General features: G+C 50.3%; 1 protein-coding gene across 18 annotated transcripts in view; it reads left to right on the top strand.

Moving 5' to 3' along the window:
• Positions 1 to 26125, top strand: part of LOC115847107 (monocyte to macrophage differentiation factor 2) — a 126098-nt gene that overhangs the window by 21730 nt on the left and 78243 nt on the right. For 4 of the 18 annotated variants that reach the window (XM_060285659.1, XM_060285661.1, XM_060285660.2 and 1 more), the window contains exons 2-3: positions 11153 to 11234; positions 13335 to 13495. The exons of 1 other annotated variant lie outside the window; for it this stretch is intronic. In XM_060285659.1, the coding sequence (XP_060141642.1) occupies positions 11153 to 11234; positions 13335 to 13495 (243 nt within the window). Of the gene's footprint in view, positions 1 to 875; positions 1537 to 11152; positions 11235 to 13334; positions 13496 to 17353; positions 17429 to 22177; positions 22321 to 23134; positions 25186 to 26125 lie in introns of those variants that run through there. 13 more of the 18 variants (XM_060285663.1, XM_060285665.1, XM_060285664.2 and 10 more) reach the window with 10 other exon arrangements.

The following is a 26125-nucleotide window of genomic DNA, read 5'->3' as shown; positions in this document are numbered from 1 at the left end:
CTCGGCTCTGCTCAGTTTCCAGCGTCCTTGTGAGGCTCCGAGAGGAGGAGGGAGTGAAAGCATTTGGGTAACTCTTACACCAGGGAATGGCTGCCTCTCGCCTGCCTGGTACCCGTGGCAGACATTGCTAATTCATCATCTAGATTCGTTCATGGCAGACATTGCTAATTCATCATCTAGATTCGTTCGCAGAATCCTTTTAGCACAGCACTCCAGGCAGCCTCTTATCAGTGGACCAGAATTGCCGTGTGAGTTGAAGCCCGTTTGCTGCCCCTGCTGAGCCCGGTGTTCATTTTGTGGTCCTGGGGTCCAGGAACATTCCCGTTGTGTAGCACCTGGCACCATCTGGGGGGGCCCATCATCCCCTCCCTGCTGGGCTCTTCCCCCCAGCCCACTGCTTCTCAGGCTTGCCTGTCCACTGGAATCGCGTGGGAAGTTTAAAAAATACCAATTCCTGGACACCACTCCCCACACCGTGATTCTGTTTTAATTGTCAGGGATGTGGCCTGGGCATTGGGATTTTTCAGATCTCCCCGGTGATTCTTTTTTTTTTTTAATTTTATAAATTTATTTATTTATTCATTTTTGGCTGCGTTGGGTCTTCGTTGCTGCGCACGGGTTTTCTCTAGTTGCGGCGAACGGGGGCTACTCTTTGTTGCGGTGCACGGGCTTCTCATTGCGGTGGCTTCTCTTGTTGCAGAGCACGGGCTCTAGGTGCACTGGCTTCAGTAGTTGTGGCTCGTGGGCTCTAGAGCTCAGGCTCCATAGCTGTGGCGCACGGGCTTAGTTGCTCCGCGGCATGTGAGATCTTCCCCAACCAGGGCTCGAACCCGTGTCCCCCGCATTGGCAGGCGGATTGTTAACCACTGCGCCACCAGGGAAGTCCCTCCCCGGTGATTCTGTGCAGTAACGTTTGCTCTGGCCCCTTTCTCCACCCTGCTAGGTCCTGGGCAGCGCAGGATTCTGGGGCGAGAGTAACGACGGCACAACCTGAAACTCAGCTCGTGTCACTTTTTGCTGACATGTTAACAGAGGGTCTTCGTATGCACACAGCTTTGCCTGTGGCCTGAATTTTTCTTTTTTTTTTTGTAAACTATACATAACATAAAACTTACTCTTTGAACCATTTTTAAGTGTGCAAATCAGTGGGATTAAGCACGTTCACATTGTTGTGCAACTGTCACCACTATCATCTCCAGAACTTTTTCTTTTTCCCAAACTAAAGCTCTGTCCCCATCAAACACTAACACGCCCTCCCCCTCCCCCAGCCCCTGGCAGCTGCCCTGCTACTTCCTGTCTCTATGACTCTAACTCCTCCAAGGACCTCGTACTAGTGGAATCCTACAGTGTTTGTCTTTTTGTGACTGGCTTATTTCACTCAGCATCATGTCCTCGAGGTTCGTCCATGTCATCGTATGTGTCGGAATTGCATTTCTTTTTAAGGCTGAGTCATATTCCATTGTGTGGACGAACCACATTCTGTTTATCTGCTCAGCTGTCAGCGGACACTTGGGTGACTTCCACCTTTTGGCTGCTGTGAGTAACGCTGCTCTGAAAATGGGTGTGCAAGAATCTCTTCAAATCTCTGCTTCCAGTTCTTTGTTGGGTGTAGAACCAGGCGTGGAATTGCCGGTCATTCTATGTTCAGGTTTTTGAGGAACCTCCATACTGTTTTCCACAGCAGCTGCACCGTTTTACAGTCTTATCAGCGGTGCACAGGGGTTCCCACTTCTCCACATGTGTTTTCTGTTTGTTTCTTTTAAAATAATAGCCACCCTAATGGGTGTGCAGTGATGAGGCCTGATTTTTAAAGCAAAGCTTCTTCTTTCCTTACTTAGACACGTCATAGCATCTCTTCCAGAGGTGATGGAGGAGGCAGAGAGTGATCAACATGTACAGGTGCCTACTGTGCGTGGGGCACTTGGCACATCATGTCTTCTCCTCTGCGAGGCAGGTGTTACTACCTCCCTGGAGCCCAGGTCTCAAGCTTGGACAATCCCGGGCCTAAATCCTGGCTCCATCCTTTCCTAGCTGTCATGTGTTAGGCAGGTGATTTGGTTTTTCAGGACCTCAGTTTTTTCAGCTGTCAAATGGGTTCAATAATAGGATGGAGGATTTATAGTAACAGAATCATCAATTTCGGTCATGTGTCAACACGTGCTGAGTGCTGTGCACAGATTAACCCATTCCATCCTTTTAGAATCCCCCTGGGTGGAGGCTGATAACATCCCCATTGCTCAGATAAGAAAACTGAGGCCCGAAAAGCTTGGGTAACTTGTCCCTGGACACGCGGCTGGTAAGGAGTGGAGCTGGGATTGAAGGAGTGGAGACTGGGAGGGTCTTGAAGTTCGTGCCAGAAAAAGCCGAGAAGGGACTTTTAAAGGTGATTCTGGTGTGGACTCAGCAAAAGAGGAGAGTGGTAGAGAAAGCTTTCATCTTCTTGGAGAATTCGTAACAATCGGTAACAGAATGTTAGCAGAAATATGGACCGTAAAGGCCAGTGTGGTGTGATCTCAGGTGGAAATGAGGAGCATGTTACTGGACAATGGAGAGAATATCCTTGGTATAGCGCAGCCGAGAACTTGCCCGAGTTGTGTTCATGTTCCGGGGAAGGTAAGACTTGCGCGTGGTGGGATTGGGTGATGCGTTGAGAAGGTTGCCTAAGCCCGGTATTGATGGAGTGGCTTGGTCCTCCCAGCTGCTCACAGTGAGATGCGGGAGGAGAGAAATGAATCGAAGAAGGAATTATCAAGCAAAAAGGAACCGGAATGTAAAGATTTGGAGAATTCTCAGCCTATCTATAGTGTAAAAACGAGCACGTGTTCAGAAGGGAGCATCACGGGTGTGGCCCACAGACCATTCATACAGAGATTAGTGCTGATGCGGACCGTGGGCCGAGTCAGCCTCCCTCTGAAGCCGGGACCAAAGGAATGGAGGAGGGCTGCACACATGTGCTGTTTCCCTGGAAGAGGGAAGGATGATGATGAACGCGGTTTCTAGATCTCAGGGCGGGGCTGGCTGCTTCTGGTTCAAAGGGTGGGGCCCTGCCCAGTGTCTCAGAGGTGGGGTGACCTGCCGAGCTGTGGAGGTTATGCTGTCACCCCAGGGGGCCTGGAGGGCGGGGCATCGGATCAAAGAGGACTATTCTTGAGCCTTAAGATCTCAAGGAACTTGCCTTGCTACGTTTTGGACTTCATTGGGGCCCATCACCCCTTCCGTCTTTTTGGTATATTTTCTTTTTTTTTTTTTTTGGAATGGGAATGTCTGTATGTCTGTCCTGTGCCTGTCCCACCATTGTATTTTGGAAGCACATAATTTATTTGGTTTCCCAGGCTCACAGCTGGAGAGGAATTTTGCCTCAGAATAAATTGTACCTTGAGTCTCACGCATGTCTGATTTAGATGATGTTTAGATGGGACTTGGAATTTTGGACTTTAGAGGTAATACTGGGTTGAGCTGAGACTTTTGGGCTTGCTGGGATGGAATGAATGCATTTTACATTCAAGAAGTACATAAGTTTGAGGGACCAGTGGTGGCATGCTGTGGACAGAATGTGTTTCCCTAAAATCCGTATGTTGAAGTCCCAACCCCCAATGTGGTGGTATTTGGAAGTGGGGCCTTTGGGAAGTAATTAGGGTTAGATCAGGTCATGAGGGTGGGACCCTCATGATGGGATTAGTGCCCTTACAGGAAGAGGAAGAGACATCAGAGCTATCTTTCCACTTTGTGAGGACACAGCAACAAGGCTGCTGTCTGCACCAGACACTGAATCTGCTGGCACCTTGATCTTGGACTTCTGAGCCTCCAGAACTCTTAGAAATAAATGTATCTTATTTAAGCCACCCAATCTATGGTATCTTGTTATAGCACCCCAAATGACTGACACCTGCACTCATCTCGCCAGTCTTCCATCCTCCACCCATCCTTCCATCCACCCCAACATCCCCCACCCCTGATCCATCCATCCATCCATCCTTCCTTGCTTCCTTCTATCCATCCATCCATCCATCCAGACATCTATCCAACTATCCACTTGTTTGTCTAGAAAGCTATTTGCCTGCCTTCTCTCTACTTACCTACCCCACCTACCCATCCATCTAGTGGCACCATCAGTAAATTGGAAGCATATTGGAAAGTATGGCTGTTGTCCTGCGGCCAATGGGAGAGCCGATGAAAAAGCTTAATTGATCATGAAAAGTAGAAAATAAAGTCGTATTATTTTCTGCTTTTCATGATCCATTAAGAAAGTTCAAACTGTGGGATCTGTAAAACCAAGGTACATCAATGATGTCTTCAGGGAGTTATGGGCATAAGCTTGAAGTTCCCCTGCTGCCAGAAAGCTCGACAGTCCTACTGTACTTGGGTGACGGTAGGAAGACAGCCTACCTCCAGATGTTTTCCTCCGGCGACTTCCTTTATTCTGGGCATCCGTGTGCCAAGTTAAAGGTCAGCGTTCCCAGGGAAGGAGGGGAGAATGGGTGCTGGGAGATGACTGTCCCCCTGCCCCCTCTGGAAAGCTGGAACCTTGGGATATAGGAACTGGTGTTGCTTTGTGACCCCCTGCCGCTTCCCCAGCTCCCACTCCAGCCTCGTGGGTTCCCTCCCAGCCTCGAAACATGCCTCCTCCTTCCAGCCACCAAGCTTTTCCTGATGCCCTTCTGGTTTCCAGAAGTTTCCTCTCTGGTCTTCAGTGCCTCTGACCATCATGTCTCTGGGACGCCCCGTACCCCTTCCTTCTTGCCTTTTCTGGCAACAGTCGTGTGCGATTAAATCTTTATATTGTAAAAGCATTAGCATAATGACAGGAAAAGAATTCCACCCCCAACATTTTATTTTGAAAAATTTCAAACTAACATAGAAAGGTTGCGAGAAAAGTTCAGTGAACATCTAGGTGCCAGTCATTCACTTAGTCACCAGATGTTAACATTTTGCAATGTTGGCTTTGCTGCTTTCCCTTCTTTTTGAACCTTTTGAGGATAAGTTGCAGACATCTGGACACTTCATCCTTAAACACGGCAGCGTGTATTTCCTAAAGCAAAGACGTTCTCCCGTGTAACCGCAGTATTACTTCTCCCAGAAATTCAGCCCTTGATACGGTACTGTGATCTGATAGGCAGTCCACCTTTATCTCCCGTCAACTCCCTTAAAAGAATTTTTAAAAAGAAGAAGTATGTCATCAAAAATGAATTCTACTAAAAAAAAAAAAAAAGAATCCTACTGCCTCACCACAAATCTGTATTTCATTTATGTGTGTTTTCTTCCATCCACAACATAGTTTGACCTTATTATAATCATAACGAATTACAGATTCTCTCTTTCTCGCTTCGTATTATATGGCAAACATTTCCCATGTCATTATACAGTTTTTTTCTTTTTTCTTTCAGTTTTCTTTTTTTCCCATTTTTCTTCATAATACAGTTTTAAAAACTTATTTTCAGTTATGCAAGGAAAATTTGAATATAATCTCATAAAAAGTCAAACAATACAGGTCAAATTATCTTCTACCTCATCCTGGAAATTAAAATATGAGGGAAGTCCTCTGTGACCAGCACCCCCAAATCCACCCATCTCTCCTTTATCTTTCAGGCCTCTTTTTCTGCATTTACCTCTCACCTGTTAAACATTCGGGTTAATTCCTGTTACTAGTTTCTGTCCAGGTCTGTGTAACTTTTAGTCATAGGCCAGTTTAGCATCTTGGGTTTTTAATGAACCTACCTCAGCGGTTCTCAGCCTGGGAATTTTATTTATTTTTAAATGTTTATTCATTTATTTGGCCGCTCCGGGTCTTAGTTTCGGCACACGGGATCTCTTTTGTGGCATGCGGACTCTCAGCTGCCGCATGCGGGATCTAGTTCCCTGACCAGGGATGGAACCTGCGCCCCCTGCATTGGGAGCTCGGCGCCTTAGCCACTGGACCACCAGGGAAGTCCCACCCTGGGAGCTTTAGAAATATCCCTGCCTGGGTTCCAGCCCCAGAGATTGCAGCCTCTCTGGTCTGGGGTATAGCCTGGGCATTGGCATAGTTAAAAGCTTCCCAAGTGATTCGTTTTCTTAGCTTTTAAAAGCATCGAGGTAGAATTGACACGACATACAACGAACCGTTTAAAAGTGAACAGTTCAGTGGCATGCATACATTCACAGGGCTGTACAACCAACATCTCCATCACCCCCAAAGGACCCCCTGTACCCATTAAACAGTTTCTCCCCCTGCCCCCAGCCCTTGGTAACCACTGACCTGCTGTCTGTCTCTATGGATTTGCCTGGCTGGATATTTCATATAAATGGGGCCACGCAATGTGGAACCTTCTGTGTCTGGCTTCTTCCGCTGAGCGTCGTGTGTTTGAGGTTTACCCTCATTGTAGCAGGTGTGATGGCTGAATAATATTCTGTTGTGTGGCTGGACTGCGTTTTGTTTATCCACCCATCCCTTTCCCGGATGATTCTTAACGTGTGGCCAAGACTGAGAAACGCTGGTCTGACCTCTTCTCTTCAGATTGGAATAATAGTAACTACTTTGCAAGGATGTTGTGGGCTTTAATGGGGCGCTCTTTCTGAAGTACCAGGATGGGTCCAGTAAGAAAACGGTGCCTGGGCTCCGTAGGGGAGCTCCCCAGGGAGAGGGGAAAAGAACATTTATTCTCCGAGCACCGCTGTATGTCAGACATCCCCGTATGGGCTCTTGAACCGTATCATTTCATGGTACCTGCAGGCTAGGTACTATTATCTCCTTTAACACACAAGGAAGTTGCAGCCCAGAGACGTTAAGACATTTCCCCTATGTCACACAGCAGCTAAGTGATCATACAGGGACTTTCCACCCAGCTGTGCCTGGCTCCGAAGCCCTGCCCTCTCCAGCTCAGGGTGGAAGGCAACCTTCGGTCCTTGTCTCCCTGCCAGCTCAGTTTGGGAGCCCTCCACGTGGAGTTGCCCTCCCCACCCCCATCAAATGCAGTGGCCACGTGGTTATCTAAGTGGCAAGGGTTGGCCACAGAATGGGGCTTCTGTTCTCCAGAAAGCAGGCCGAAGGCCCATTTCCCTCTTTTCGTTGAACCAGCGGCAGTTTGCTAGAAATGTCGACTCTTTGAAATTTCCCACAATCTTGAAGGCTGCCTAGCTGACTGCCAGCTCTGTTCCAGATAGTCTAAACGTTATCTCTGAATTGCAGCTGTTCAAAATGACTCCCTTGTCCCTCTGCTGGGCAACGGATAAACAAGTCATTACACATCCTTACGATGGAATAGTTCTCAACGATAAAAAGGAAGGAACCTTTGACCCAGGCAACAGCATGGATGAATCTCACCTGCCTTAAGCTGAGTGAGAAAAGCCAAACTCAAAAGGCTGTGCTGGGGCGGGGGGGTGGGGGGAAGCCTGGAAGGGTTGAGATGACAGCCAAGAATAGTAATGTTAGGCGGGTTCATCATTTTCTTCTCACAGAAAACAAGAGCTAATAACTAAGTCCCTGTTCGGCATTCAAAGCACAGTTTCTTTTCACCTAAGAATACACTTGATTTTATGCAATCAGTTCTCTTTAGACATTAAAAAAAAGGTCTGTAGAGCTTCTATATGATCCCGTTTATATGATGTTCTGGAAAGGGCAAAGCTATGGGGACAGAGAACAGAGCAGTGGTTACTGGGCTGCGGGGAGGGTTAGGGTACCAGGGGGCAGGAGGGCAAATGGGGGGGCGGTGATGGACCTTATATTTATCTTGATTATGGTGGCAATTATACAACTCTCTCCATTTGTCAAAACTCATAAAAATGTGTAGCAAAAAGGGAAATTTTACTGAATATAAATTAAAAGGAAAATTAAAAACGTAAACAGTGAATTAATTGTCCTCTTCAAACGTCTGTCTAGAGGTTTAGGAAGAAAGAAATTAGGCTACAAGGAGTGAAAGAAAAAGTTCTCCTTTCTTGAGGGCTGTGGGAACTCCGTTTCTTGGGCGTTTGCCCCTGGCCCTGGGGCCCTGGCCCCCGACCCCTGTCTCTCTCTCTCTCTCTCTCTCTCATTCAATAGCTGCAGTGCTGGGTGAGAGACAAGGAAAGTTTTGTGGAACCCAGAAATAAATAAATAACTGCCCATCCAGGTCGCCACGGCAACCATGACGTCACCCTCAGATCCGAGGGGCTGGTACCACGGGTGGCTTGTTGCTGTTTGTTAAAGGAGCAGGGGAGAGGGCAGCCCAGTAACAGGTGGAGGAGGCGTGGTTTCCCGCTGGGAAGAAAGGCATCCATTGCACCCCCTTCACGGTTGGCCTCAGACCCCCACCCCCCCAGCCCTAGTGGAGGGAGCGTAAATTAGCACCGCCTCTTTGGGGGGCTTTTGGGCAGAATCTATCAAAGCTAACACTGTGTGTACCTGTGTTAGTGTCTCCGGGGTTGTGGTAACAAACGAACACACACTTAGTGGCTTAAAATAACGGAAATCTGGTCTCTCTCCATTCTGGAGGCCGGAAGTCCGAAGTCAAGATGTCTGCAGGGTTGGTTCCTCCTGGAGACTTGAGGGAGAGTCTGCTCCAGGCCTCCCTCCCAGCTCCTGGCGGCTGCCAGCATCCGTGGCCTGAAGCTGCATCACTCCAGTCTCTGCCGTTTGTTTTCATTCTGTGTCTCTCCTCTTCTTATATTGACACCTGTCATATTGGATTAGGGGCTCAGCCCCCCGCTCCAGTATGACCTCATCTTAACTAATTACATCTGCAACGACTCTTTTCAAATAAGTCCCACATTCTCGGGTCCTCGGGGCTAGGACTTCAGCATAGGAATTTTGGGAGGACACAGTTCAACCCATAACCCTATTTTTGTTGTTATTGTATTTGCTTTATTGGCATAGATCCAGCATACAGAAGGTACTCAAGAAATGCTAAGTGGACGGCCCCTAGCACGGACACAGCATACAGTGGGCACTCCATAATTGCTCTGTGCACTGTACTGCATGGTGCCCTTTGTTCTGAACCATACACCCAGTTCTCATTTGTGTAGGTCTTTATAGTAATAATCGGGTTCCTGGGGTGTGGGGGGAAGTTTTATTTGTGTTTTAGTGGAGTTTAACCCCAGCTGGTGGTTGATTCTTGGCAAAGTCCAAGGTGAACTGTCCACTTACCTGACTCTGAGCTGGCGTGGTCCTGCCTGCCGCCCGAGAGCCAGGTGTTTGCAGATCTCATCTCCCCCACCGCCAGCCTGACCTGAAGACCCCTGCAGAGAGTTTGGTCAGCCAGGTGTGGCCATGTCCCATCCCACCTGGGTGATGTCACTTCCTAACTCTGCCCTGGAGCTTCCCCTCCATAAACCCGGCATGGTGGTGACTCTGTGGCTCCATGGTAGCCTGCAGGGACCAGGAGCTCCCGTGAGGATCAGGTGAGAGAATGGGGCGGAGGCAGTGGATGGGGCTTGGAAGATTCCAAGACACCAGGGCATCAGGAATGCTTATTGTTGGGACTTCCCTGGTAGTCCAGTGGTTAGGACTCCATGCTTCCACTGCAAGGGGCATGGGTTCGATCCCTGGTCTGGGAACAAAGTTCCCTCAGGCTGCATGGTGCAGCCAGAAAAGAAAAAAAAAGTTAAGAAAAAAAAGGAATGTTCATTGTCAAGATAGAGTCACGTGGCCGTTCCACACGTCTCCGCCCAGCGGAAATGAATGCATATGTTCACTACAGTGAACGCTCGTGGCAGAGTTACCATAACAGCTCCAGGCTGGAACGTCCGCCTCCAGGAGATGGGATAGATAACTTGTGGTTCCCTCACCGGGTGGAATACTCTACTGCAACGAAAACAGCCAATTACTGAGGCTGGCAAAAGTCATGCTGAGCCCAAGGAGCTAGACCCAGAGGGTGTGTGCTGTGTGATCCCACTGATGGGAAGTTCAAGAATAGGCAAAACTAGTCTATGGTGGCAGTGTCAGGGGGGGTGTCCTTGGCGGGCAGTACCCCTGGGAAGGGGTATAAAGGTGAAATGGAGCAGGACGCTATGGTCCTTGCCCCTCCCCCCTCAATGTCCTCCGCCTGCCTTTTGTCTGTGGAAAAAATTTAGCCAAAGAATAAGTTTAATCAGAGAAGTGAGAAAATGCAGTAACAGAGGAACACAGTCAAAGGAGACCAAATAATAATAGTTCAGTCATTAAGCAAAGTCAAGGACCTTTAGTTCCTCCTCAAGGGCTAGAGATAATATTCTGAGCCATATCCCGTGAGCTGTCTTATAGGTACTGAAACACCACCAGGTGGAAGAAGTTAACTACATGATGGCCAGGCTGTAGCCATGACATAAGCTGCCACAATTCCAAGAATTGGCCCAAAGAAATGGAAACAAACCGACCCTGGAACTGAAGATTAACTGTACCTAAAATAATCGCGATGACGCTGGTCAGACCACTGATGACCAATTTCAAGACGACTGTCGGAGCTGCCTGTGCTGTTCCTGCCTGTAGCCCCCTCCCTCTGTCTGTGAAAGCTCTTGCCCCCTGATTGTCGGCGGGGGGTGGAGTCGGCCTTCGGACAGGCGTCCGCCCTCCCCGCCGATGGCCGGCCTCCATAATAAAGCAACCTGTCCTTTCCTACCAACACTTGTCTCTCGAGAACTGGCTTTCGAGCGGCGAGCGGCCGGACCTGGGTTCGGTAACAAAGCCGCTTTCTTGGGTGTGCAAAAGAGGCTCTGGTGGTCACGTGGGCACGTGTCTACGTCGCAGTCCATCCAGCCGTACCTTGGGGAGCTATATTGTATGTCTGTTGTGCTTAAAGCAAATTAAAAGTAAGAAATGAAGAGGATGCTGCAACCCAATATTTATTTATTTATTTTGGCTGTGCCGCGCAGCTTCCCTGACCAGGGATCGAACCCAGACCACAGCAGTGAAAGCACCGAGTCTTAACCGCTGGGCCGCCAGGGAATTCCCTGCAACCCGATATTCAGCAAACACCACTTTGGGGATTAAGCACAAAATGTTGGATAGTGCAAAGAAAGTGTAGTGGAAAGAGAGAGGGAGGGAGGGAGGGAGGGGAGCGTGAGGGGGAGGGGAGAAGAGGAGGGAAAGGGGACGGCAGGGGAGGGGAGGCGGACCCTCTTCCCACCAGCAGGGGCCGAGGTCCTCAGGCCTCCTGGGAATTCTGTGACCGGGCCGCTCCCGGCTTCCCAGCCAAGCTTCCGGGAACTGTGTGTCTCCTTGCAGGTTCATGAACCACCGAGTCCCTGCCCACAGGAGGTACCAGCCCACGGAGTACGAGCATGCCGCCAACTGCGCCACCCATGCTGTGAGTCTTGGGGGGCTGAGAGCTGAAGAGGGGTCTGGGGACGCAGCCTCTTTGCCCTTGGAGAGATTGTGTTTCCGTTCCACGGCCATGTCCCGAGCGGCCTGTTCTCAAGTCTTCCATGGCCCTTGGAAGAGCGTGTGGGATCTCGGGGGAAGGTCATTTGGGGAAATTGGAGGCGTTGAGCGTGCCTCTCTTTTACCTTAAGAACCTTCAGTGGTTCCCTAGTACTTGTACAGCATCCAGGCTCGGTAGCAAGCTCCCAGATAGGTCTTAGCCTTTGTGTTATGTTGGCCCACCTTCCACTGCCACGATCTTGTCCCCAGGCTCCAGCGCTCTGAGACACCTGCTGTTTCCAAAATAGAAGGCATGACCCCGTGCCTTTGCACATGCTGTTCCCTCTGCCTGGAATACTTGCCCTCTCCCCCCACCCCAGCCTTGTGTAAGAAATCCTTCTCTGGGCAGTGGTCCTTAACCCTTTGGCTCATGGGCCCCTTTGAGGATTTAATGAAGCTCTAGACCTACGCTGTCCAGCTTGGTAGCCACTGGCCTCATACAACTGAAATGTAGCTTGTCTGAATTGACATGTGCTGTGAGTATAAAATACACACCAGCTTTTAAAGACCTAGCATGGAAAGAAAAGAATGTAAGGTATCTTCTTAATACTTTTCATATTAATTACACATTGAAATGAAATTTTGGATATATTGGACTAAGCAAAATATTAAAATTAATTTCACCTATAAGTAATTTCCTTTTCAACATGTGGTGACTACAAAATCTAAAATCACCTGCGCCACCCACGTTAGAGTTCTGCTGGCTGGGGCTGCTGGAGAATCTCTCTCCAGAAAAAGGGCTCCTAACACACGAAATTGGGCAAACCCTTGCCGGGACCCTGGACCCCCAGTGCTTCGGAGAGTTCCGAGACTTCTCAGAGGGAACGATGGATAAACCAGGATTCGAAGAGTGAGGAGTTTTCCAGGTGGACATGATAGGGAGGGATGCCTTCTTCACAGAGAACCACAGGTGCAACAGCACAGAGGCATGAAGCGGGGTGCCCTGACCGGGAGGCTGGGGTATCCGTGGACCCAGCGGGTCGGGGGCAGTGGCCAGAGATGCTTCTTGCAGAGAGGAGATCTTGGCTTCCTGTTTTACCACGATATTCTGTAGAGTTACGCTGTCCAGTAGGGTAGCCTCTGGCCTCGTGTAGCTGTTGGAATTGAAATTGAAACCAATTAAAATGAAAACGTCAAGTCCTCAGTGGTACAAGTCACATTTCAAGTGCTCAGTAGCGGCGTGTGCCTAGTGGCTCCCATACTGGACAGTGCCAATCTAGAATGTTTGCACCATCGTAGGAAGTTCTGTTGGGCAGTCCAGAGTCTAGAGGCTTCCCTCCATCATAGAATTTCTGTTGGACAGTGAAGGTCTAGAACCTTCCCACCATCGCAGGAAGTTCTGGATGGTGCAGGTCTAGAACCTTCCCTCCATCAGGTGAAGGTCTAGAACCTTCCCACCATCACAGGAAGTTCTGGATGGTGCAGGTCTAGAACCTTCCCTCCATCATGGGAAGTTCTGTTGGGCAGTCCAGAGTCTAGACGCTTCCCTCCATCATAGAATTTCTGTTGGACAGTGAAGGTCTAGAACCTTCCCACCATCACAGGAAGTTCTGGATGGTGCAGGTCTAGAACCTTCCCTCCATCATGGGAAGTTCTGTTGGACAGTGAAGGTCTAGAACCTTCCCACCATCACAGGAAGTTCTCCTGGATGGTGCAGGTTTAGAACCTTCCCTCCATCACAGGAAGTTCTGGATGGTGCAGGTCTAGAACCTTCCCTCTGTCGTGGGAAGTTCTGCTGGACAGCGCAGGTCTAGAACCTTCCCACCATCACAGGAAGTTCTGGATGGTGCAGGTCTAGAACCTTCCCTCCGTCGTGGGAAGTTCTGTTGGACAGCGCAGGTCTGGAGAAAAGGCTCGGGTTGCTCAGGGGCTCTGTATCTGCCTGGACCCCGCTCCGAAGGCTGGCCCTGCAGCACCTCCCTCCACATCTGCCTGGACCCCACCCCAAAGTCTGGCCCTGCAGCACCTCCCTCCACCCTGCTTCCAGCTCTGGATCATTCCCAGCATTCTCGGCAGCTCCAACCTCTACTTCCTGTCGGACGATGACTGGGAGACCATCTCTGCCTGGATCTACGGCCTCGGCCTCTGTGGGCTCTTCGTGGTGTCCACCGTGTTCCACACGATCTCCTGGAAGAAGAGCCACCTCAGGTGCCTGCTGCCTAGCCCATGGGAGGGGGCGAGCTCCTGGAGGGGTGACCAGGGCTGGGACCCACGGTGGGCTGAGGGGTGAGGCAGGATGCCTCGGGCCACGCTTGGCTGAGCCAGGAGGGGCCCTGGATGGAAGGCCTTGTGCCGTCTTGGCCTCGGGCCGGCGGGGTTGACTGCCACGTGGGCGGACCACCTCACCCTCATTTGCCTCGTTTGCTCACTTCTGCGAGTCCGGAAGAACAAGCCCCTCGCTCCCAGGGTCATTGTGAGGGACCCTCATCATCGTCATGATAATCGCCCCCTTCTGGGCGCCCCCTAGGTTCCAGGCATTCTGCAGATGTCCCTCTGCATCTTTCCAATAATTCTGCAATGTAGGCATTAGAATCCTGGATTTTAATTTTGATTTGTTTTGTTCTTAATTTTTTAAAAATTGTGATAAATACACAGGACATAAAATTTACCATCGTAACCATTTTAAGTGTACAGTTCGGTAGTGTTAACTGCATTCACATTGCTGTGCAGCTATCACCAGCATCATCTCCAGAACTTTTTCATCTTCCCAAATTGAAACTCTGTCGCCATTAAACACTAACTCCCCATTCCCCCTTCCCCCGCCCCTGGCACCCACCCTTCTACTTTCTGTCTCTATGAATTTGACTGCTCTGTGTACCCCATGTAAGTGGAATCGTATAATATTTATCCTTTCGTGAGCCCAGTGTCCTCAGGGTTCATCCGTGTTGTAGCAGGTGTCAGAATCGCCTTCCTTTTCAAGGCTGAATCATATGCCACTGTCTGGGTGGACCACACGTTGTTTATCGCTTCATCTGTTGATGGACCTTGAGACGCTTCTGCCTTTTGTGACTGGCTTCTTTCACTGACCGTGATGTCCTGGGCTCATCCACGTTGCAGCTTGTAGAATCCCTGTCTTGTGGCTGATGACACTGAATCTGGAATGTGACTTGCGCAAGGTCACATAGTTGTGTCCAAGCCAGTGTTGATTCTGGGTTTCCAGGGCCCCCATAAAGTGAGGGGACGCTCTGGTCCATTGTAGCAGCTGCAGTGACCACTGGTCCCCATGTCCAATGCCCCCTCTTGCCCCCAGAATCCCTGTGACTCTGCTGTATCCCAGCCCCTCCTGTCCCCATTCTTTCCTCTCTGTGGCTCCTGGTTGCTGTAATGAATTACAACACACTGGGGGGCTTGAAACAACAGGAACTTAGCCTCTCATAGTTAGGAGGCCAGAAGCCCGAGATCAGGGTATCAGGAGGGCCATGTCTCTACGAGAGGACCCTCCCCTGCCTCTTCCAGCTTCTGGTGGTTCCCATGGTTCCTTGGCTTGTGGCACCATCACTCCAATCTCTGCCTCTGTCTTCACAGGCCTTCCTCCCCGTGTGTCTCTGTGTCCAAATCTCCCTCTCCTTTTTCTTCTAAAGACAGCGGTCATTGGGTTTGGGGCCCACTTACCAGTGGTGTGACGGTGCTGCCCTTTAGTGTCCTCATCTGCGACGTGGTGGATGAAAAGTATGGTCCCTGCCTCCTAGGTGGGATTACAGAGTTAATGCCCGTAAAGAGCTTAGAACGGTGCTCTGATTATAGAATGTGCTCTGTATGTATCGGCTGTTGTTATTCCTTTTATTTCTAGGAAGACTTGCAGTTAGGCCAGCATCAGATAGAAACACGGCCAAATTGAATGAAGGCTGCAGCCACTAGATAGAATCACAGTTTGTACTAGTTATCCACTGCTGCGTAACAAATTACCCTGAATCATAGTAGAGGCTTCAACTAACAGTAAACCCTGATTCTTTCTCAAAGCTTCAGAGAGGCAGGAATTTGGGAGCTTAGATGTGTGTTTCTGGTTCAAGGTTGCTGATGTAGTCGTGATGCTGCCCGGGGCTGCCATCATCTGAAGGCTGGACCTGGGCTGGAGAAGTCACTTCCAAGGTGTCTCCCTCCCAGGCCTGACATGTCAGTGCTGGATGCTTGGGGGTGCTCAGTCCTTCCCACGTGGACCTCCCCTCGGCCACATGGCTCGTCCCCCCCCAAAGTTAGTGATTCAGGAGAACAAGGCAGAGGCTGTGATATCTTTTATGATCTAGCCTTAGAAACCACACACCATCGTTTCTGCAACCTCCTGTTGTTTCCATATGTTTGCCATATTTGTTGTGGGAGGGGCCGCACACAGGTGTGAGGACCAGAAAGTGGGGCTCCTTGGGTACCATTTTGGAGGCTGGCTACCACGCTGGTCAGAGGTATTGATGACTGTAATTTGCTCTTCAAGGGGAGGTCATAAGGGAAACAGTAACATTTATGAGCACTTCCTGTTATGCGCTGTGCTGAGTCCTGACCCTCTTCGTCCTCACAGCAACCCCGATAGGTGGCCAGTGTCCTCCCTGTTTTACAGCTGAGGGAGCTGAGACCAGGGAGGGTAAGTAACTTGCTCAAGGCCCTAGTCCCTCTGTGGTAGGGTTGGGATTCGAACCCAGGTCTTATGGCTTCAGAGCCTGGACCTGAACCAGAATGCCAGAACCCAGAGGGTCTTCAGGGGGCACCTAGGTTTGTTGGTTTTGCACTTATTTTTCTTTAATGAAAGGAGAATAGAATAGAATTAATAAACATTTAATTTTCCATACTTTCTTCTGCTTGCTAGACTTCTATTGAGCATGCTTTTTTTTTTTTTGCGGTACGCGGGCCTCTCACTGTTGTGGCCTCTCCCGTTGCGGAGCACAGGCTCCGGACGCGCAGGCTCAGCGGCCATGGCTCACGGGCCCAGCCGCTCCGCGGCATGAGGGATCCTCCCGGACCGGGGCACGAACCTGTGTCCCCCGCATCGGCAGGCGGACTCTCAACCACTGCGCCACCAGGGAAGCCCTGAGTATGCATTTTAAAGTTCATTTTTATTTTTATTTTATTTTTTTAATTGAAGTATAGTTGATTTACAATGTTGTGTTAGTTAACAGGTACACAGCAAAGTGATTCAGTTATACATACATATATATGTGTTTGTATATATATATATATTCTTTTTCAGATTCTTTTCCAATATAGGTTATTACAAAATATTGAGTATAGTCCCCTGTGCTATACAGTAGGTCCTTGAATTTCTTTCATTGTTTAATTGAAGTATGGCTGATGTACAGTATTATATAAGTTACAGGTATGTAACGTGGTGATTCACAATTTTTTTAAAGGTTATACTCCATTTATAGTTACTACAAAATACTGGCTATATTCCCTGGATTGTACAATACCTCCTTGTAGCTTATTTTATTTTATTATTTATTCATTTAGTGTTTTGGCCGTGCTGCACGGCTTGTGGAATCTTAGTTCCCCGACCAGGGATCGAACCCAGGCCACCGCAATGAAAGTGCTGAGTCCTAACCACTGGACCGCCAGGGAATCCCCCTTGTAGCCTAGTTTATGCGTAATGGTTTGTGCCTCTTCATCCCCTCCCCCATGTTGCCCCTCCCCCTTTCCCTCTCCACACTGGTAACCACTAGTTTGTCCTCTGTATCTGTGAGTCTGTGTCTCACGCTTTTTTTTTAAGCTACTGAATTCTTTATCATTTGAAATCTTTCAAAAAGCCCAGAATATAAAACAGAATGCAGACTTTCTCTGATTAAAATATGGGAGGAGGCTGTCAGGGTGAGGAGGGTCCTCGGTGGTACCCCCGAGGTGTCTCCATTCAACTCCTAGGGTGACAGGCAGCCTGGTTGGAAAACCACTGCTCTGGTCACTCACAGATGGGGACACCGAGGCCCGAGGGGTCATGGTGGACGGAGGTGCGTCAGCCCCGAGCCCAGGCTCCCCCAAAGCCCGTTGGTCCAGGGCAGGGCCCGTAACCCGCCTTCTCTGCCACAGGACGGTGGAGCATTGTCTGCACATGTCCGACCGCATGGTCATCTATTTCTTCATCGCGGCCTCCTACGCGCCCTGGTGAGTGTCTCTGCGGGTCCCTGGGAGGGCTGGCGTCCTCTCTTTCCTTTGTTTGAATTTCTTCGTGTTTGGCTGGGTGATGTGTTGGCACAAAAGCGTGTAGGTAAAAAGACACCCACCACCCATTCTCCTTCCTAGAAGCAACTACTTAGTACCAGTTTCCTGTGTATCCTTCCGGACTGCTTTTGTGTAGGAAAGAGCAAACGTGTATGTATGAGTACATGTACAGACACACATTTGCGTATATGCATATGTATATATGCAAATACACGCAGCATGCCTATATTTTATATCCTTATATTTATACTTATACTTTCCTACTTTAATACAAAAGGAAGGATACCGTACAAACTGCAGTTTGCTTTCATTCTCTTAGTCGTGGACTTGGGGACATCTTTCCGTATTAGTACCTTGAAGATTTCCCCACTCCTTTTTCTTTCTTTCTTTCTTTCTTTTTTTTTTTACAGCAGTATAATGTTCCCCGGCCACCCCTATTGATGAATATTTATGACGTAGGCACTCCCCCTTCCTTTGCTATAACAAACAGGGCTGGAGTGAAAGTCCTTGCTGTTATACCACTCAGCATAGGTGCTTGGTTCTTTTGGCTCGAATCAGGTGAAATTGTTGAGGCAAGCTTTTCTGATCTACAGAAACAGCAGGTTCATGTGGCCAAGCCTGGTCTTTGTGGGGTAAATTTGAGGACTGGACGGCTGCGGGGCAGGAGTGGGCCTTACTCATTTGGCTAACTGTTGCCAAGTCACCCTCCACAGATTGTACCAGTTTAAACTCCCCCAGCAAGGGACTTCCCTGGTGGCGCAGTGGTTAAGAATCCGCCTGCCGATGCAGGGGACAGGGGTTCCAGCCCTGGTCCGGGAAGATCCCACGTGCTGCAGAGCCACTAAGTCTGTAAGCCACAACTCCTGAGCCTGCGAGCCACAACTACTGATCCCACGTGCCACAACTACTGAAGCCCCCTCACCTAGAGCCCGTGCTCCACAACAAAGAGAAGCCACCTCAATGAGAAGCCTGTGCACTGCAACGAGGAATAGCCCCCGCTCGCTGCAACTAGAGAAAGCCCACGCACAGCAGCAAAGACCCAACGCAGCCAAAAATAATAAATAAATTAATTAATTAAAAAAGAAAAACCAAAAAATAAACTCCCCCAGCAAGTGCCTCAGGGTTTTCGAAAGTTCTGGAATAAAGAAACACTCAGGTCACACGCGAAAAGCCGGGAAGCCTGCAGAGCCCCTGTGAGGAGAGAAGGGCCGTTCCAGTCACACTTGTTGAATGTGTCTGGGTGGCTGGGTGGTGCTGGGGGTCAGGACACTAAGGTTCTGGCTGGCAGAGGGGCTCTGTGACAGGACAGTGACAACACGGTGACACGGGCCTGTGCGCATGCAGCCGTCGAGCTCAGAGGAGGCACCACCCTGCAGAGGCGGCCTCAGGAGGGCTTCCTGGAGGAGGTGTGCTGCTCTGAGAATCTGCACGTTGGCCTCTGAGGAGTGGAAGCCACAGAGGTTTGTTCCATTTTTGCCTGGGGAATTCCCATTTTTGGCTGTCGTAAACGGAGCGCTCTTTTTTATCATCTCAACTAATCGACGGGTTTTGTCGGTGCGCACAAAAACGACTGCTTTTTTTTTTTTTTTTGCGGTACGCGGGCCTCTCACTGTTGTGGCGTCTCCCGCTGCGGAGCACAGGCTCCGGACGCGCAGGCTCAGCGGCCATGGCTCACGGGCCCAGCCGCTCCACGGCATGTGGGATCTTCCCAGACCGGGGCATGAACCCGTGTGCCCTGCATCGGCAGGCGGACTCTCAACCACTGCACCACCAGGGAAGCCCGACAACTGCTTTTGAAACGTGCCTGGGGGATATGCACAGTGAGTTCCCATACGCTGCAGCCAGCACCCAGGTGGAGAAACAAAACATCTCCAGCCCCTCCCCAGTCCGCTGCCCCCAGGGGTAACCACAGTCCTGACATCTACCATCATAGGGTAGTTTTGCCTGATTTCTTACCTCATGTTAATGGGATCATCGTTCCTTCGGATCTTGCTTCTTTCGGGCAACATTATGTGGTGAGAGTCGTGGAGTCATGATTGCAGGAGTCAGCGTCCAGTCTGCTTGCTGGACAGTGCTCTGGGCGAATAAACCACAGGTCTCCACCTCCTGTGACCGGCGTTTGAGAGTGATTATTGCTCCACGGTCCTCTGGTCATTGTTGTGCGGGTGTGGTGGTGAACAGGGTACAGACGGGAGCTGCTGGTCTACACTGAGGAGTGGTTGGGGGTTTGAAACAGGATATTGATGTAGTTTTATTTTTTGGACTTAAAGGTGATGCCTTGGGAGCAGGGAGGTGTGAGGAGGCTGGTGCAAGGACCTGGGAGAGAGATTGTGATGGCTGGGGCCCTGGTAGCGGCCTTGGAGTCGAGAGGACGGATAGATGGATGGGTGGGTGGATGGATGGATGGACGGATGGATGGATGGATGGATGGAAAAGACATTTACAGGAAACTGAGTGGACTGAGTGACTGAAGGTGGGGGAGAGGGGATGTAGAGCGGCGGATGCCAGGGTTTCCGGCATCAGCTTTCCCCAGGAAATCAGCGACTCTCGGGAGTGTTAGGAAATCAGCCCTGCTGCCGTCAGCCTGGAGACATCGTCAGAGGCAGCCCCACACCCAGCTGGGCTTTGCGGGGGAGGGGACGTGCTTCTGTCCTGCCGACCAGGATGCTTCTGGTTGTCGGATGCCAGGTGGGCAGGCGTATGGAGGCTCCGAGAAGCAGTGTTGGTCCTGGGTGAGGGGCTGCTGCTGGAGTGGGTAGGTGGGAGCCACGGGAGAAGCTGAGAGCAGGAGGGAGAAGCCAGAAGCCGTGGCTGGGCACTCCGTCCACAAGGCCGCCTCCTGATGGCCCCGTGTCACCCCCAGGCACCACCTGTAGTTGTTGGGAGCCAGGTGATCTCAGGTTTCTTTTCGGATGTTGCCAATTAGAGTAAAGCTAGGTTTTTATTTTTATTTTTTTTTGCGGTATGCAGGCCTCTCACTGTTGTGGCCTCTCCCATTGTCGAGCACAGGCTCCGGACGCGCAGGCTCAGCGGCCATGGCTCACGGGCCCAGCCGCTCCGCGGCATGTGGGATCTTCCCAGACCGGGGCACGAACCTGTGTCCCCTGCATCGGCAGGCGGACTCTCAACCACTGCGCCACCAGGGAAGCCCTAAAGCTAGGTTTTGTGCTCAGCTGCCGTAACTCTCCTCGATGTAGATTTCTAGAATAGCCCTCTGACTGTCCCCCGCCTGGCTGATTCAGTGCCTGGATTTCTACTCTTTATCCCTGGCTGTGACCACTCGGGCACCGGCTCTGTGCCCATCCCGTGCTGGTGTCTGAAGATACGGCTGTGAGCAAAGACGCAGACTCTCTCTCCTTATGGGACTTACAGTCTCACGGAGGATGCAGACGTTGACTGTCCCAAGGATACTGGCACAAGGAGTGAACCACAACTGTGCCGTGAAGGAGGGGTACAGGTGCCGAGGTGGGGAGATGTGCCCTGGCTCGCGGGCTTTGTAGGAGGAAGAGTCGGCAGAACTTGGCAGTTGCTCGGATGTGGGGTTGAGAGAGAGAGAATCAGAGGACGCAGACGTCATTCACGGGATTCACGAGGCCAGCAGGACCATGTCACGAAGGATGGAAAAAACTGGCAGGATCAAGTGTGACACAGAATCTTCCTTCCCCAGTGCTTCGGAAAACAAACCCAGTAGAGTTATAAATATTGAGGGCAAAAGAAAAATCACCCTCTTCTGGAACCAGGGTCCCTCTCTGCAGGAATCTGGAGCGTTTCCGTGCAGTTTAGCTGTGCAGACGGCTGCACAGGCTGAAGACAGTCGGCGTGCTGGACAGGAATGCATGTGTGTGGGGCGGGGCACAGGCCTGCACTGTCCGGGGCCCCCGGCTGTGTGCCTAAGCCAACAGCTGGAGAAAACACACAGAGGCCAAAGGCTGGAGGAGGCTGGGACCCACAGATGCCTGGCCCTGGAGACACCACCTGTGCCAAGCAGTGGAGAGAAAAGCCCACTTTCCGGGAGCCTGGGGAGAGAGTCACAGGAATCCGGAAGGAAAGAAGGAATTCCTTCTGCAAAGTCTCTCCATCAGCCTCTACCGACAGACTTGATGCTGTGCCAGTTGCGAAGGAGGAAATTCATGAGGCCCAGCTCAGTTAATAACCCAGCCAGCAAAAAGGGTGACTGTAGAGCTGAGAGTCAGTACGTTAGTAACCAGCCTGGAGGGACACTCACCTTATATTCCTGTCCCCTTTTGGTGGCCAGTTTGAGTGGTTTTCAGGCGTTTCCTACAGGGACTGATGCTGGGATGAATGTCCTTTTCTGTGCCTCTGTGTGCTCGCAAAACAGCGTTCCTCTGGCCAGCCCCTGAACCTGGAGTGCCTGGGCCACGGGCTACGTGCCCTTCAGAGTCCGATACGTTCTCCAGACAGGCTTTACTTGTTTATATGCCCACTGGCTTGAGATGCCCTTTTCTTTCAATGCTTGGACGTTATCAGTTGTGCTAATTTTGCTCTAATAATTGCCTGTTGTTTCCGTTTCCCTTTCTGTCTGTCCACGTGTCCTCCCGTGAGAGGCCGCATCCCACACGTGGGGCCGTGGGGACAGGGGTTCTCTGGGGTCGGTGTTCCTGTGACGGGCTGGCTGTGGAGGGCTGGATCCCAGGGCCCGCCTCAGGCTGTGCCCTTGGCTCTCCCTCCCAGGCTGAACCTTCTCAGGCTGTGCCCTCGGCTCTCCCCCCCAGGCTGAACCTTCGCGAGCTGGGCCCCTGGGCCTCGCACATGCGTTGGCTGGTCTGGGTCATGGCCTCCGTGGGCACCGTCTATGTCTTCTTCTTCCACGAGCGGTAAGCCAGGGCTTGGGGGAGCGGCCTCAGGTGGGGGGCTGCCTCCGTCAGGGCCTCCTCCCTGCCCCCAGTGAGACGAGACCCCAGAGTCACCCCAGAAGCATGAGGGCTCAGCTGTGCCTGGCATCCCTGTGTTCAGGTCCATTGATGGCCACCAGGTCCACAGCCCATAGGGTCAATCTGAAGAGTTAAAAAAAAAAAAAAAGGCGTTGTAGGTTCCTAGACCCACTGAATGATGTCAGGTATTACCTGCCTTCCCGAAGCTGTGTTAGCGGATAAGGGGGAGAGGCTCTCAGGGCTGCCCACTTCCTTCCATCCTGCTGAGTGACAAGCTGGGAGGGATTAAGTGTGGGAAAGAAGCAGAGCTAGAGCTGAAGCCAAAGGGAATAACAGACTCCTGGAAACTCCAGGGACAGCAAACAGGTGTCAGCTGGTGCAGCCACTCAGATGGATGGAGAGTGGCTGCTTGGGCCTTGTGCGGAAAGGTGCGGGGATCGAATAGTAATGTCTGCCCTGGGTTGCACATGGGAAGCACCCACAGGCATGCTACACCCAGCATTTGCAATCCTCAAATGCCGTTTCATGGATGTGGAAACCAAGTCTCAGAGAGGGAAACAGACCCTCCCATGGCCACCCAACTCTGCCAGCACCTGCTGGGTGTAGCTGGATGAAGTCTGGGCCCAGGAGTGCTGGGCAGAGGGTGGAGTCTCTTTCTCTCATGCTTCTGGCCAGGGTGTCCCCTCCTAACCCGAGCGGGGAGCTATCCCTCGTGGGGAGGCTGTCCTGAGGCCAAGATGGCTTGTCTTCCTGGCAGGTACAAGCTCGTGGAGCTGCTCTGCTACGTCGTCATGGGCTTCTTCCCTGCCCTGGTCATCCTTTCCATGGTAAGTTGCCCCCACCCGGCGTGGGGCCTCCTGTCTGGCTGGCGGGGACTCACAGTGACTCTGGAGATTGTCAGGTTGAACCTTCTCCTCTGGCAGACGAGGGAACTGAGGCCCGGGGTCAGCGTGACTTGCGGGCTGAGGCAGGAGAACGTGCAGGTCACCCCAGGGCTCGGCTCCCCGGTTCTACGGCACCTCCTCTCTCTGCTTCACCTCCAATGAGTTCGTTAGTCCCTCGGGGCTCCAGTTCCCGCCTATTTAGGGCTCAAGTAAGAAAAACCCATGGACAGTGATTAGAATGGTACCTGGAGCAGAGTAAGCACCCGATCGCTAAACTAAATCTATAATAATAACATAGGTGGCCATGGAGGCAGAGCCAAGTCTCAGACTTCTGACACCCCCTCTGATGCTTCCACACCCTAAGCTGCTTCTTGACACGTGAAGGTTGACCTCCTTACTGTGCGTCCTGAGCCCTTGTGACGTGCAGGAAGCTTGCTCACAGGACCTTACTTCCCCGCCCCAGGCGTCCTTGGAGATGGATGTGACCACCTCCGTTTTATGAACAAGGATGCTCAGGTTCTGAGAGAGAAGGTGACTGGCCCAAGGACATGCAGCCCTCAAGGGGCTGAGCTGGGATGTGGCCCCGTAACCTCCAACCCCGAGTATCGGGATCTTTGGGCTGCACCACCTCGCCCTGTGAGCAGGAGAGCCTTGCAGGGAGAGGCCTCAGGGCCCCAGCCACGGAAGAGCAGCAGCTTGTGTGGCCGTGGGTGGATCCCCTTTCCTCTCTGAGCCTCAGTTGTCCCTTCTGTCAAATGGGCACGGTCAACTCAGCCTGCTGGTACCTCCCTAGGCCAGGTAACAGCTTCTTACTTTTAAATGATTATTGTTGGCAGATGTTAAAAATGTATGTAGTCGAGAAGCACTAGATTGTGAACTTTAAAAGGGTGAATTTTATGGTGCGTCAATTATAGCTAATAAAATTATTTCGAAAGAAGAAAGGACGTATGTCCTATAGATCTTGCTGGAGGAATTTGTGTTTAAATAGATATTTCTTTTTTTTCCCCCAAAATTAAAATTGACTGTTATCTGTTTGAAATGACCAATAAATAACGTATCCTATAAATTTAAATGACATTACATTATATATATTTGAGGCATTGATCTTTGTCTAAATTAATCTCTTATCTATGAGTAGTGGTTTATTTTAGAGTTGAAAATATTTTGAAGTGAAAAATTTCTGAGTGTGTTAGTATCCATACATAGCTCTTAAAGAAAATGTATGTAGTCAAATCTAGCATGTTTTTTTTTCTTTTTTTTTTTTTAATTTTATGGCTTTACCTTAAGTGTTATGGTTAGGAAGGTCTTCCCTTTCCCAAGTTTATATAAGTATTTACCTATATTTTCTCCTGTTTCCTTTTAATTTTAAACTCTGTATTCCCACCGCCGTTTCTTACGTATGTGGTGATTCCTCCCCAAACGATTAGGCAGTTATTTATCTACCATTTAAAAATGTTCCTTTTATCATATGTTAGCTTCATACACGTGTACGTGGGTCCGTTTCACAAGTTGGTCTATTCTTATACTAGTGCGAAACCATGTCACTTATTTTAGCTTTTGTTGCACCTTAATACTTGGCAGTGAAATCTCTCCCCATTAGTTTTCCTACTCAACATTTTCCCTGCGATTTGTATTTATTTTTACAGATTACCTTCCCCCCGCCAAGTTTACTTGTTTAAATGTGTACGTTTCAGTTGTATCTATTAATTATATAATATCCATCAAATTATGTATTACATAATTTAAATACATATATACATACATTGTAAGTGAATATTTAAATACATACTCACCGCAAAAAATAAGTCCTGTCTGAAAACGTATAAAAGAGCTGAAATCCCCCTCTCACCCTCTCCCCAATGTGACGCCCCAGGTGCAACCACCATTAATGGTTCGTTGTGTATCTCTTACATTTTTTTTTTTTTTCCTGCACCACTTGGCTTGCGGGATGTTCGTTCCCTGACCAGAGACTGAACCCTGGCAGGGAAAGCGCTGAGTCCTAACCACTGGACCGCCAGAGAATTCCCTCCATTTTTTATCTATAGGCAAGTCTACGTGGATATGCGGATGTATCGACTTGTTTGTTCTTCTTTTACAAAAATGGGATCACACTGTTCTACGACATGCTTTTCTCACTTGGCATGTTGTCGTGGGCGTGTGTCCGTGCCTGTCACATAGTCACCCTGCCTCGTGAGATTGCTGTGAAGATGGCATGAGTTACCTCACGTGAGGCCCCTTGCGCTGTGTACGAGGCCTGGCACACAGTAAGCACTGGGAAGTGTTACTGTAACATGTCCTTAATACTCAGGTATCACCGCTTGAGAACTGGGTGCGTGACTATACGTATGTTCAATGAAATACTACCCAGCTGTTCCAAAGACTGGCATGGACCTCCGCGTGGGGATGTAGCCTGATCTCCACAAGACTCTGTCGTGGAACGGATGTCTCAGGACGGCAGGGATGGTGTGAGCCCCCTTTTCTAAAATGATTAGTTCCTCTGCACACGTACATGTATATGAAGTGCAGACCGTAGGTATATCGTGCGTGTCTAGACAATTCTGGAAGGATACCGGCAGACACCGTTACTGGTGGTGAGCGGTGATACCTGCGGGAAGTGGGCTCAGGGAGAGGGGGCAGTGGGCTCTTCTTACTCCCCGTTCCCTCCGTCCCTCCTGTTCGTTGAGCCCCCATAACCAACAGAAACCCAGGTGTTAATGGTGCGCACCTCAGAGGGCTGGGACTGCTGCCTTTTCCTTGCTGCACTTCATTTTTCTCTACAATTTTTCGCCGTGAGTATGTATTACTTTAAAAAAGCGTGATAAAATACGCGTAGGATTTATGATTTTAACCACTTTTAAGTACAA

This window comes from Globicephala melas, chromosome 15 (assembly GCF_963455315.2).
Source record: "Globicephala melas chromosome 15, mGloMel1.2, whole genome shotgun sequence".
In the NCBI taxonomy this organism is placed as follows: domain Eukaryota; kingdom Metazoa; phylum Chordata; class Mammalia; order Artiodactyla; family Delphinidae; genus Globicephala; species Globicephala melas.
This window is presented reverse-complemented; position numbering and strand designations above follow the sequence as displayed.